Source organism: Bos grunniens, chromosome X (genome assembly GCF_055505025.1).
Source record: "Bos grunniens cultivar Pamir isolate PY7600 chromosome X, Bosgru_T2T1.0, whole genome shotgun sequence".
NCBI lineage: Eukaryota > Metazoa > Chordata > Mammalia > Artiodactyla > Bovidae > Bos > Bos grunniens.
The window spans coordinates 43,281,607-43,295,769 of NC_141194.1; the positions used below are offsets into that span (position 1 = coordinate 43,281,607).

Below are 14,163 nucleotides of genomic sequence, written 5' to 3' on the forward strand. Positions count from 1 at the left end.
GTCAGCCCTACAGTTGAAGCTATAATACAAAGTTTTAATTATTGGCACTATACTAAAAAAGCACAATGGAAAACATTTTATTTAAATAAAATGAGGATAATATTTTACTGGGGAATACATCCAACAATTCATTTTCTCTCCATATCTACATCCAACAGTAGTGTTTTATATTCAAATTTTAAACAAACACAAATTCTTAAAAAATAATGAAAGCCATGTTTTGCTCAGGGGTACTATTATCCATATACCATACAGGTTATTTTATAGCAGATACTAGTCTGCTAAATTTCAGATGGCAAAATGCTAAGCAGTGAGTTGGGTATTGTCCAGCTAGTTGTTTCTTGTCATCCTGGAGAATCTGTCAATGTGTAATGATGAGACCATCTTGTCACCACCACTTCTCTTCTCAGAGGTGACTTCACTGTGATAGAACATATTCTTAAGATGCAAGGCCTAGCAAAAAGCCTCCCACAAATCCACTGGATATCACAATGTTCTGTTTGACAAATTCTGTTGCCTGAAATAAAGTTTGAAGAAAAATACTCTGAATCATGCTACAACATGGATAAATCTTGAAAACACTAAGTGAAATAAAACAGACAAAAATAGACAATGCTATTATAATTTGCACTTACATAAATAGTCAAATTCATCAAGACAGAAAGTAGAACAGAGGTTACCAAGGGCTAGGGAGACAGGTTAATTATAGGAGTTACTGCTTAATGGTTAGAGTTTCTATTTGGAATAATGAAAAAGTTCTGGTAGTAATGATTACATGAAAGTGTGAATATATTTAATGCCAGTGAATTGTGCACTTAAAAATAGCTAAAATGGTAAATTTTACGTTTTATATATTTTACCATAATAAGAAAAAGATAACAAATTTTTAAAAATACTCTTCATTATTAAATCCAGAGCTGAGTAATATTTTTCAGATGTTTTCCTTAATTAAGTAAATATTCAGCAAAAATTCTTGTGTTCCTACTATTGCAGATACTAACCATCAGGCAAGATGCCAGGGTTGTCTGTTACAAACTAAAGGAGCCTAGAGCCCCCAGCCAGGCCCAGAAGCTTCTTGCTTCTGAGATAACAGGCATATGGGCAGCAAAATTCTCACAGATAAAAAGAAATCTCCCTACAGTGTGGGCATAAACAGTCCATTCAGCAAATTATTGACACAGATGATTAATAAAGTCCCACAGCATGCACAATGATATTTATTAACCATCAGTCCACCTAGCCAGTAGGAAAAAATATACAGGATCAGAAAAATAACACCTTGATAAAATGTTTAACCCAAATAAAATCATGAAGAAGGAATTAGACAAAGCAAGACTGTGAGATACTCTGCCTAGATACTTCAAAAATATGTCATGAAATTCAGAAAAACAAAAAACAGATGAGGGGACCATTTAAAATTAAAGGAGACTTCAGAGACATGACCACCAAATGCAATATGCAATTCTTAATTGGGGGGGGGGAATATATAAAAATTTTAACATGAACTGTATATTAAGAAATACTATCGTATCACATTAAGTTTGTGGGGATTCATAAGGGTAATTGTATAGGAGAATATCCATACTCTTTGAACATATGTACAGAAGTATTAAAGAATAAAAAGACACAATGTCTTAAATAATTCAGGAATAAAAAGGGTAAATCACACACACACAAAGCAAATGTGAAATGTGAACAATCTGGTGAATAGGTGAAGAGTACTTGGGTATTTACTGTTTTTGTCTGTCAACTTTTCAACTGATATAAAATTTTTCAAAATAGAAGTTGGAGAAAGTAAAAGGACAGAATTAAAATAAAAGCAAAGGATCATTCAATTCAGTTCTAAACAATGTAAGAATAAAACACAAAATATACATAAAATATTAATAAAACTAATATATTAATAAAATAAAATATATACATTTTCAAACTATTCCACCTCAAAAAAAAAATAGGTAGCTTTAGTTAACAACTAAAAAAAAAATGAGTGTTTTAAATGGTGACTTGATCCCAAATTTTACTTAACACTCTAGACATGACCAGAAACACCAGTCTTTTTTTTAAAGACCACATTCCCTAGTCACATTTTCTGCTGAGATCCACTTAAAAAAAAAAAGGAGCCAAAAATATACATTGTCTTACTTCTTCTATTATGTTATTGATTTCAGGTGCTGCCTTATTTGCTCGTTTCTTAATCTGTCTTTTTGCTTTGTTTACATCTTTTTCCACTCTCTTCCAGTCGATCTGCACATAGCCACTGTGACTGGCAATCTGCAAAAATGTAATAAAAACGGTTAATTTTAAATCAACTAGGTTGATAATACAATATATGAACATGTCCAACTCTTTACAACCCCATGGACTATAGCTCTCCAGGCTCCTCTGTCCATGGAATTCTCCAGACAAGAATACTGGAGTGGGTAGCCTTCTCCAGAGGATTTTCCTGATCCAGGGACTGAACCCAGGTCTCCTGCACTACAAGCAGATTCTTTACCATCTGAGCCACTAGCGAAGCCCCTATATGAATATTTAGATTTCAAGAAATGTATGAAGCTTATGTGTAACAGAGCATAATTTATTCACTAATTTATTCATTAACACACACTGAGCGCCTATTCTGTGCCAGGCACTGTTCTAGGCCTCCAAGTTATAGCCAAGAACAAGGGAGACAAAAGTCCCCACCCTCAGAGAGCTTACAGTCCATTAGGGAAAACAGACTTAAGCATACCTAATTATTTAGATGTGATGAACACTATGTTAAGAAAAGTACAGTACTTAATGGCAAAAGATTCCAAAAATTATATTACAACTATTCTATAATTTGATCAGAATTTTTAGAATTTAAGAATTAGCTAAAAAGGCAGAGACTACTGAATTTGTACAGCTAATTAAAAAAAAGTACCCTTAATTAAACAGATGATTAATATAAGAGATCAGTAGCCAATCAGTTTTTAGGTCATTAAAGTAGCTTGATAAACTCTCTTCACTAACTCAGACTCTTCAGTCAAATTAAGAATACTTTTTCTAAAAAAAAAAAAAAAGAATACTTTTTCTGGTAACTGCTTTTGAAAGTGGAATATAAAAGAAGATATGCTCTACACAAATTTTATGTCATAAATACTTTTAATAAAACTACAGCTAAATGCCTACTAACCCTGATGTCTCATATGGTGCTACTGAGACACAGCAAAATCTGAACAGGAACAATAGCATGTGTGTAAGCCAGTACAATAAGTCATCCCTTCAAACAGTACAATCAACATGTAAAGAATCACAAGAGTAGTAAACAATTGTATACCATTATAAATCACTTCTACCAAGTTTATGCTTTCTTTGTAATCCCTTAATGCATCACTTTAAGTATGAAATAACTCAATTGGTAAAGAATCTGCCTGCAATGCAGGAGACCCTGGTTCGATCCCTGGGTTGGAAAAATCCCCTGGAGAAGGAAAAGGCTACCCACTCCAGTACTCTGGTCTAGAGAATTCCATGGACTATATAGTCCAAGGGGTCGCAAAGAGTCAGACACAACTGAGCAACTTGCACTTTCACACATAAAATACTTCAAATTATAAAAATATCTGACTTTATATAAATAGGCTAGGAATCTTAGGTTCCATTTTCACTGTGAATGACTCCAGAGAAGAATCTATTTATCTCCATTTCTTCCTATATTTATTCACCTTATATCAGTTCTAACTCTAGCCTCAGCAAAACAGAGTGATAATCAAAACAAATGGCAAGTGAAAGGTTTTCCTGGCAATACCTTACATGGTAATCTGGGTTACAGACACAGAAGTGATGAAGAACCTTAAGGTCCCTCCCATAGACAGCAACTATAAACCCTGGTTAAAATACAAGGGCTCCAGAATAATAAAAGGAAGCAGATTTTAAAGAGGAGTTGAAACTTGTAAGAAGAAACCAATATAAGTTGAGTTGACCATTTTTTTGGCTTTATCTTAAGGACAAGATGCAGTTGCAGGGTAGCTAAAAGCTGAATAGAGAACATGCCATTTTTCTGGCCTGAAGAACCAGAGGACAGAGCCCAGGAGAAGAACAGCTGCCAGAAAGGACACAGCTAGAGAAGGGAAGCCCCAAATTCTATGTGTAAATTCTACCCAAGTCCTGAACCACACATCCATGGGGCATAACGAAGTACTCCGGCTAAGGCTAAAAAAGAAAAACAACTGAGATTTGAGCCACTCTCTACCACAGATGAAATGGAGTTTGCAATTTGAGTCTAACCAAGTTAACTGCCTACTAAAATCAAAACATTAACAAATTTCAGAGGAATAAAACAGAATCCAGACTCTCCATGACAAAACATTCCCAATGCTCAGGAATAAAATTCAAAGTTATCTGATACAATAGAGCAAGAAAATGTGGCCTAGTCTCAAAAGAAAATCAACAGATGCCAACTCTGAGATGACCCATATACTGAAATTATCAGGACTTTAAAGCAGTACTTTAACTGTGCTCAATGAGGTAAAGGAAACTGCACTTGTAATCAATGAAAAGATAAAAATTATCATCAGAAACATAGAAAAAATATAAAAAGAAATGAAAATTCTAGAATTGAAAAACAGAATATCTGAAATAAATTCACTGGATAAATGGCAGAAGGTAGATGACACAGAATCAGTGCACTTCAAGCTAGATCACTAGAAATTATACAATTTTCAAAAAAAGACCGAAAAGAACAGATGAACAAAACCTCAGAACCTTATCAAAGAGCCTAACATGCATCAGTCAGAGTCATGTTCAGAAGGAAAAGAAAGAATAGGAGAAAATATTCAAAGAAATAATGGCCAAAACCTTCCTGAACATAGTTAAAGACATTAACTTACAGAATCCAGAAGCTCAGTGACCTCCAGGTAATGATCTAACACAATTACGAAATAACAATGCTCAGATGATGTGGGGGTTGGGGCACACAGAAGTTCAATAAATGATAGCTAAATTCCCACATTCCCTAATGGGAAGCCAACAGTGAATACCTCAAACTGAAAGATAAAGAAATATCCAATTAATTTAGTTAGGAAAAAGGAAATAAATACCTTAAGAATCAGCTAATAGTTCAAACTGGTTGCCTCAAGAGAGGAAAAATGGGGAGGTAGTGAGGGAGGCAGAGGATTATTCTAATCTGTATTGAGCATTACACATGTACTTGACCCTTTGAATTATGGGCATGTACAACTTAAAAAAAAACTGAATTTAAAAGATTTATATACCAACTGTCTATTTTTTAAGATTGCAGTGTGATAAATATATACTGGAAACACCTGAGCTTTAAATATAAGTAAAGGTAATAAAAAATGTGGAAGCAAGACTAAATAAAAGGTAATTAGCCTAAAAGCCATTTGTTTCTTTTTTTGTCTTTGTTTCCTTCTACTGAGCTTTCAAGGTAAGTCATATTTGTGGGAAAAACTGATTTGATGCGGAGAGGTTCCATCTTCTACTCAGGGACTTCAAACATTACTTGGACTAAACATGAAGTAGAAGGTGGCAACCGTAAAACATGGGTTTGGAGGGGCTGAAATGGACTTCTGATAAACGACATGCAGAGTAGACTGAAATATATAATTCTATCTGTGAATATTCTAGGGAACTCTGCTTTGGTAGAGTATCCTTTTCCATCTTTTGAAACTGAGTTTTCAAAACAGCTATAAAATTAACTATCTTGATTCTTGATAACTAAATAACTTAATTCTTGGTTCTATATAAACTGAAGTAAAAAATCAGCTTAAATAAAATTATTTGTACAAATACTGGCATACACATCCAAAGGACTAAATTTAGAATATGAATAATTATTTATTTTTACCTTTTACAAGAGATAAGCAATTACTCTTAATAATACCATCAATAGAAAAAATATATAAATTTTTTAAACTGTTTAGTTAAAAACTGAAAATCCGTCCTTAATACATATGAATTCAGTCCTTCTGTACATCAGGCAGTGACACTTGTTATTACATGATCAATGGCTAGGTGCTGAAGTCAGATTTTGGTTGCTATGACCATCAATCATTTTCAAAACCTGACAGATTTCTGTTATCTTCAAAATTGTTGCTAACACGCATTCCCAGAGATTTTTCAATTTTAGGATTACATTTGATCTTCAGGGAATGATATTTTGGGCAAAATATATGCCAAACAGACATGAATGCCAGATAACATCCTGATAAACAACCTCAGAACGTTATACTTAGAGGAACATAAACAGGACTAAAATTTCAAATCAACTTGCCTCAGAAATAGGATTACGAATTATTTTTTAAGACCATTATTTTTTTCCAGTTTCTGTATTATTATGGTTTCCTAGTTTTAAAAAACATGTTATTTTTTTTAATTATTAAAATTATTTTTAAGACCATTATTTTTTTCCACTTTCTGTATTATTATGGTCTCCTAGTTTTAAAAAACATGTTAGAAATCGCTAACAGCAATTTCCTCCGAGAAGGAAAAACGACTAGGAAACAGGGAAGGAAAAAGACTTTTTGATTTTCATATACTGTGTATGAATGTGTGTGAACTTTAAATATATGCTTTAAATTGTCAGTATGAACAGGTTATGCTGTTGATGAAATGTTTACTTGTTAAGCAGAGGCAAGGACTGAAAGCTCTGACATACCTGAAGGAGAAGAAAGCCACCACCTACTGCAGTTGCTGCAAGTTTTCCAACTTTCTGGAACAAAAATCCCGCACACCTTTAGTGGAAGAAATGGCAAAGGATGAAAACAATCAATGATGTACTAAACTCTCTCTGTTCTAGTTTTCATTGCTTTCCTAATAAAATCTTAATGTCTTCCCAGTTCTTTTGACCATGTTCCTCAGCTGCTCAGAAATCCTCAGTTTCCTTTCAGTTATACAGACTAGTCAAAACTGCACAGTCTAAATTGTCAGAGATGTGCTTAAGGGATGAAGAGAAGAAGGGAATTGACAGGGGAAAGACTGGCTACTGAAACTGAATGTTGAGTACTCAAGGGTCCATTATACTCTTCCTTCTACAGTTGTATTAAGTTGAAATTCCTCATAACAAAATGCTTAGTTTTGTGGGGCTTTTTTTTAATGTAGTCAAGATGTTCCACACATCTAGCCAACTCTCACTCTACCAAAACCTTCTACTCCAATCCAATCAGTTTCCAAACAGGTCACCACTCTTACTCAAGCTATTAATCCCCATTTCTCGGGGTTTCTACCTAGCTCCACATATCTAAAACTTTTCTACCCGTGAAGGTCCAGCAAGAGGTCCACCTTCATGACTATACTTTGGCCCACACTTCTCATGGCTCCCTTATCTATTTCTATCTCTATATTAAACCTGTTTTGTCTCATCTATCCTGTAAGGATGTTAACCCATACTTCTTTTCTGATTCTCTCCTTCAGTGAGTTCATTATTCCCTTCAGCATTCCAGATCCAACGTGCAAAGGAATCTTAGATTTCCAACCCAGCCTTCTGTACTGGGTTGAACTGTGTCACCCCTGAAATCTATGACCTTCCTAGAACCTCAGAATGTGACCTTATTTGGAGTAAATTCACTGCAAAAGCAGTTAATTCAGATGAGGTTATACTGGAGTAGGGTTGGCCCCAAATCCAATATGTCATAGAGACACACAGAAGGAAGACAGCCATGTAATGGCAGAGGCAAAATTGAGATTTCCTAGAGGAGGAAATGGCAACCCACTCCGGTATTGTTGCCTGGAAAACCCCATGGACAAGAGGAGACTGGTAGGCTACAATCCATGGGGTCATGAAGAGTTGGACATGACTTAGCAACTGAGCACACACGTCTACAAGTCAAGGAATGTCAGGGATTGTTGGCAACCACCAGAAGATGGGAGAGAAACACGGAACAAATTCTCCCTGAGCCTCCAAGAAGGAACCAACCCTGCTGACACTTTTCAAACTTCTGGTCTCCAGACCTGTGAGAGAATAAGTTTCTCTCATTTTAAGTTACCTAGCTGTGGTGCTTTGTTATAACAGCCTGAGGAAACTAAGCCTGAGGAAACACCTTCATAAATGGAAAATGTACATTTCCAATTACATGACGAGCTTTTCTTGCCACCCAGAACCACATATTCAAAATGTCCCAAAACAAACACCATCTTTCCAACCAAACCACCTGTTGCTAAAGTCCCAATTTCTAAGTGATGGCAGTATTCTTGAGGCTTCTCACCTCATGCTCATCTCAGACTGCCTTCTTCATTGCCTCTGGGGTCCAACTGATGGCCAATTCTATACACCCAAGTTTCTCCAAAACATTATTTTATTGTCTTCTTTCCATCCTCAAAAGCATCACTACCTTGCTTCCAGATCACACTTACGACCCCCTGGTTGATCTTCACACCTCCCATCTCACCGAGCAGCCACCTATCCTGCTGTCAGTTTTAGTTTTTTATTATGATCAAGAACCCATAGCTACCTACAGCTAAATATAATTTCCTCAGCTTCCCAATCAAGTCCTGAATTGGTCTGAATTGTTAACTAGCTAACATATTAACCATTCCTCCCTAACATATGCCACAATAGGACATCAGTTTTATACCCTAAAAAAATTGCAAACATTTTTACACTGTAAAGTCATTGCAACAAATCACCTGTATAGTATTAGAGTCCTATTACACAGCTCCTGGACCAACACCTGTCTATAATCCAAACATACGTGTCCCTCAGTAGGGGAGACAGCAACGAAGATTCAGAAAAGGGAGCAAAGGAGCCAAGCAGCATCCAGGTCTTAATAGTATCCTGGGGACTGTGCTCCACAAGCATGTCTATCCTTTGCTTGATGGTATGAGAAATTACAATCAGTATACTAATGTCCTCTGTTCTGTCTCTAGGCTTTCCAAGCAAACTTCTCCCAATTATGGGGCTTCTCACCAAGTTTGGCCTACAAGAAGAAAACACACAATGATTTAATTCTACTGCTCAATTATTTTTTAGTCTCTTTCAAGATGGGGCTCTAGGCCTGGACTCACATTAACCAATCACCCAAGGCACCAGACTGTGAGCTTATTTAAGTAGAAGGCCAGGCCCTGAATTGTGGGCATCAAAGTATAACCAGCTTGAGAAGAATCATCTGAATAACCAGGGCTCTGACCAGGCAACTCTCTTAACTGCAGGCTTTTTTCATAAGCAGCACTGTAAGTACACATCATGAATAAATACTGTACCTCTTCATCACAGAATCTTCACAGTGAATGTCTCTACCATAAAATGGCATTTATTTTAAAAAGGCGTTAAAAAAAGGCATAAAAGAGCATACCATTGTTCCAAGGTGCAAGTAAAACACAAATTAAAACACACACTTTATACTTATCGAGTTTAAATATGTAAATATTTAAATTAATGTAAGATGAATTTAACCTAGAATCTAAGGAAAAAAAATGATTACTCACAGGTTAAGCGCACCCACTAGCTTCAGAAATTCTCTAGGGTCATGAACATTTTCAAAATAAAGGGTCAAACTTCTTTCTGACCCTTGTTATTTGGCTAATCTTTTTAGTCTAAGAATAACAGAATTAGATCTACAGTAGCAATTATATAATCATGTGATCTGAAATGTTAACTGGTGAGGTTAATACTTATTAACCTCTCCCCCTTAATGTACTTCACAGTATTATCTCTGGGTCGCAAAGAGTCGGACACAACTGAGCGACTGAACTGCACTGAATTCCAACAAAGACCCAATGTTCTACAACTCTCCTTCTTCAAAGTACAAAAATTAACAGAACCATCTGTATCATAATCAGTAATTTTTACTGAGAATTTTACACTGCTTTGCACAGGGCTGATAATCCTGTAGATTAGTTTTACTGTGGGAGTTCTCACAGGGTTTTCAACCGAACAAGTAAAAATTATTTACATATAATTAACTCTTCTCTTCTATATTTTTCCCTCTTTACCCACTGGCACCGAATCAGATCCACTACATCTGCTAAATCTGAGAAGGGGGGTAATATGCAAAAAACAAAATCAAAGGAAGGATGAGGAGGAGGATGATCACCAAAACCCAGCAAAGAGTCTGAGTGTAGATTACACTAATCATATCACCGAGAAAAGTCTCAAGGTACAGCTCTTCTGGGATTAACATTGTAAAACCACTGACTGAGTCCGTAGCTGGCCCAGATACAAAAGGGCAGCAGTCAGGCTCCCAGTGAAATTTAACAAAAAAAGGATGTTCTCACCAGCCACTCACTCCACCCATTACAATCTGGGTGGCTACCGAGTATTTTTCTACCATAGGTCCGGAACTGTGGCCAAACACTCGATTCCACCAGTGATGTCTTCTGGCATACTCAGTTAAATCCAACACTTCGTAAGAATCATCATCACTTTCATATTCTTGAAAGCAGAAAACGAAAGCAACACATTTTCAGTCAACTGAAAGTTAAAAATGTCGTGTACATTTTCATCTCTTAAAATTCATTGTTACATTGGCATACACCTAAAAACGCCCAGATGTAGACAGTTTCTTAAACCCAATCTCTGAGACTTAGGGCCTCGAGCGTAAAGGGCCTAGCATCCCCTTCCCAATGAGCTCGACACAGGCCTGGGGGGCCGGGGCAACGTCAGTTACACAGCCGAGCACAGTTACACCCCTACCCCAAATCTCTGTAGGGGTGGCTCAGTTTCACAGCAGGGTCTCCCGCAATCTCAGCGGGTAGGTCAGTTTCACAGCATGAAGGGTCACCCTCAAATCTCAAGTTCAGGGTCAGTGCAGGGTCCATTTTCATCAGTGAGAGCAAAAGGGGGTCTTCCACTGGCCGAACCGAGAGGCCCAGCAAGAAGAAATGACTTCAACAGCAAGACTTAAACGTTAGAAGACGGATAGGAAGGGAGGTGAAGGTAAGACAGGTGGGGCCATGTTGAGGGCGAGGGTCCAAGAAGGGGAGGGGAGGTCTAGTCTAAAAGAGGTGCTCAAAGAGGTTGCCTCAAGAAAACGGAGCCCCCAGGATCCCTGGGACAGGAGAAGGAAGAGGCGAGCCCGAAGCAAGGTCGAGAGCTGTGAGCCGCCTCTAAGATACTACTTAGGGCCCCGGCCGCTCACCTTGGGGAGGGGGGTTCCGGGTCGCCATGATACCGCCGGCGGCCTGTACTGAGGCGGTCCCAACCCGCCCGCCTCTCGCCCCTACTTTAAAAACCGCTCTAGGCCCAGGTGCAAGTCTATGGTCTCTTTTTTAATCTCCTCCTCCTTTTCCTCCAGGCGCATAGTCCTCTCCCCGCCCCCTCCTCTAAGCGCAGGGCCTTCCGCGCAAGCGCAGGGCAGAGGGGCGCGAGGAAGGGGGGAGGGGGGAGACAGGTTGGATACCAGCCCGCAAGGATTTGTGGGAGTTGTAGTCAGTTGCCCTCCGCAACGCTGGTTTCCCACCCCTCCCCCTCGAGAATTTCCAGAAGCTAACTTTTGATATTTTGTTTCAAAGGGCCTCAGGGCTGGAGGGGAGGGGGCGTCACATGGTGGTTAAACGAAAACCAGCTTGCTATTTGTAACACGGTACCAGAAAGAGATAAGAGAAACCCTCTTTCAAACCACACTTTTCAAGCAGTCAAAGGCTCACTAACAGATGGAAAATTTTTCTAACGCGCTGCTGCTGGGAATTGGAACCTTTTCATCTTCTCCACGCGTTTCCTGCCAGGAACCTGAGGGAGGAAGAGGGAAGCCCAGAAACTGACCTGACACGAGTTATTCAAGAGGACATAATTTTTAAGCATCATTTTTATTATTTAAATCTGACAGAGGAACGAGGATAAGTTCTTCACCCAAGAAGTCTCACGGGATTCTGCTGAATGAGAAACCGTGTTGAAAACCAAGCAGCTAACTCAGGTTCACATAAAGTGGCCCGAAACTTGTTTTGAATTTACGTTGCACCCGCATTCGCTGTACATTTAAAACAACCCTATCAGTATTCTTATTCTGAGAATATGGAAATGAAGAAAAATAAGAAATCCTGGTAGAGGCTGCATAACTTAAAATATTAACTTAAATAATTGTACTTGGCTTTTCAAGTCCTGGTGCTTTAAATGCAAGGGTTGATGTCTCTCAAGTTCCTCAGCCTGTGCGCCTCAAAATACAATTCTAAAACTGCTGGAGATATTAATCTTCACTTTGTGTGAGATTACTGTCGTGGGCCATGCGCGGATTGGAAAAGAATTTCCAGCCAAGAGGCTGAATGAGAGATGAATAAAGTTTACTAGAGAGGGACACACTATTACAACACATGCTGGTTCAAGGGAGAGCCCAACCCTTTCGCAGGCTGGCAGCCAATTTTTATGGTCTCAAGATAGAAAATTTCTACTAGAAGGATGGTATTAGGTTATTGGTTAGGATGCCATAGGGAGAAGGCAATGGCAACCCACTCCAGTACTCTTGCCTGGCAAATCTCATGGACAGAGGAGCCTGGTAGACTGCAGTCCATGGGGTCGCTAGGAATCAGACATGACTGAGCGACTTCACTTTCACTTTTCACTTTCATGCATTGGAGAAGGAAATGGCAACCCACTCCAGTATTCTTGCCTGGAGGATCCCAGGGACGCGGGAGCCTGGTGGGCTGCTGTCTCTGGGGTCGCACAGAGTCAGACACGACTGAAGCGACTTAGCAGAGCAGTGGGATGCCATAGGGGCTTCCCCTGTAGCTGAGCTGGTAAAGAATCTGCCTGCAGTGTGGGAGGCCTGGGTTCAATCCCTGGGTTGGGAAGATGCCCTGGAGAAGGGAAAGGCTACCCACTCCAGTATTCTTGCCTGGAGAATTCCATGGACTGTATAGTTCATGGGGTCGCAAAGAGTCCAACACGACTGAGCAACTTTCACTTTCACTTTAGGATGCTATAGAGTGGGTAATCCAGTAGTATTTCACCTACTTCGGGGTCAGGGAACTGGCTGGTTTAGATCTGGAGGCTTATGGCAACAGTTGCTATGGGCTTTGGTCAGTTCCAGAGATTTTTATTCTGTAACCTTGGTGGAGGGCTCCACACCTGTGACCTTGGTATGAAAGTGAAAGTGAAAGTTGCTCTGTCATATCCGACTCTTTGCGACTCCATGGACTACACAGTTCATGGAATTCTCCAGGCCAGAATACTGGAGTGGGAAGCCTTTCCCTTCTCCAGGGCATCTTCCCAACCCAGGGATCGAACCCAGATCTCCTGCATTGCAGGCAGATTCTTTACCAGCTGAGCCACAAGGGAAGGTATAGGGCTCCACAATTACATGTTTTGGAAACAAAATAACTTTAAGGGACATAACTTCTGAGGTCCTCACTGAAATTTTTTCCAAGAGTTAACACTTTTGAGTTCATAAACTACTTCCTCCCCATTGCCTCCCCACTCCCAGTGAGGTGCTAACAAGTAAGAGAAATAGCAAATGATGGGCCACTGAAAGAAGAGAGAAAAATTACAAATCGGAAGAGCAAAATTACAAATTGGAAGAGGATTGACTGGGCCAAGGACATCCAAACATTTTCATCTACTTCTAGCACTATCTGCCAACTACAGAAAGAAGTCACTTTCCTGTCAAGGCAATGATATTTAGCATCAAATGATTATGGAGAAAAGAGGGAGAAAATGGAAACAAAACACTGCTCTTAAGATGCCAAAAAATGAACTTTTGAATCCAAAATGCATCCAAAACATGTCCAAAAATGAATTAAAGGCAATTATTTCTGTAGCGCACTTAAGGGTTGAGGAGGAACTTTTTGAACACTCTTCCTTTTGTTTTCCTACAGTGATATGCCCTTGCCATTACCTCACCCAAGTTAGTTGTAAAATTTATTTTACTATTTCCCAGTTTTAAAAAAGCTGTTATTTTGTTGGCTCAGTGATGAGTGGTTTAACGTGTAAATTGTGTACACAGACTTTAAAAGGTGCTATGATCCTCCTGATTTTTTAAATTAATTCCCATTTTGAATGGGTTTTTTTGTTGTTGTTGTTCCAGTCAGCACTGATAAGCATTTTCACTGGGAATACTGGTGAAGTGAAAGTGAAAGTCAATCAGTCGTGTCCAACCCCATGGACTGTACAGTCCATGGAATTCTCCAGGCCAGAATACTGGAGTGGGTAGCCTTTCCCTTCTTCAGGGGAAATTCCCAACCCAGGGATCGAACCCAGGTCTCCCACATTGCAGCAGGATTCTTCACCAGCTGAGCCACAAGGGAAGCCCAAGAATACTG

At 38.9% G+C, this 14,163-nt stretch overlaps 1 protein-coding gene across 2 annotated transcripts; it reads right to left on the reverse strand.

Moving 5' to 3' along the window:
* Window positions 1-61: 61 nt before the first annotated feature.
* Window positions 62-11,681, reverse strand: FUNDC1 (FUN14 domain containing 1). Of its 2 annotated transcripts, XM_086386698.1 has the most exons (5): window positions 11,052-11,681; window positions 10,189-10,345; window positions 6,635-6,710; window positions 2,143-2,271; window positions 62-517 (listed from the first exon to the last, which is right to left on the reverse strand). In XM_086386698.1, exons 1-5 carry the CDS (start codon window positions 11,077-11,079, stop codon window positions 440-442), a joined length of 468 nt encoding a protein of 155 aa, XP_086242824.1. In that variant the 5' UTR covers window positions 11,080-11,681; the 3' UTR covers window positions 62-439. The 2 variants fall into 2 exon arrangements, with proteins under 2 accessions (XP_086242824.1, XP_086242825.1); XM_086386699.1 differs by lacking the exons at window positions 62-517; window positions 2,143-2,271; window positions 6,635-6,710 and adding an exon at window positions 8,275-8,891 and having other exon boundaries at window positions 11,052-11,306.
* Window positions 11,682-14,163: the final 2,482 nt, after the last annotated feature.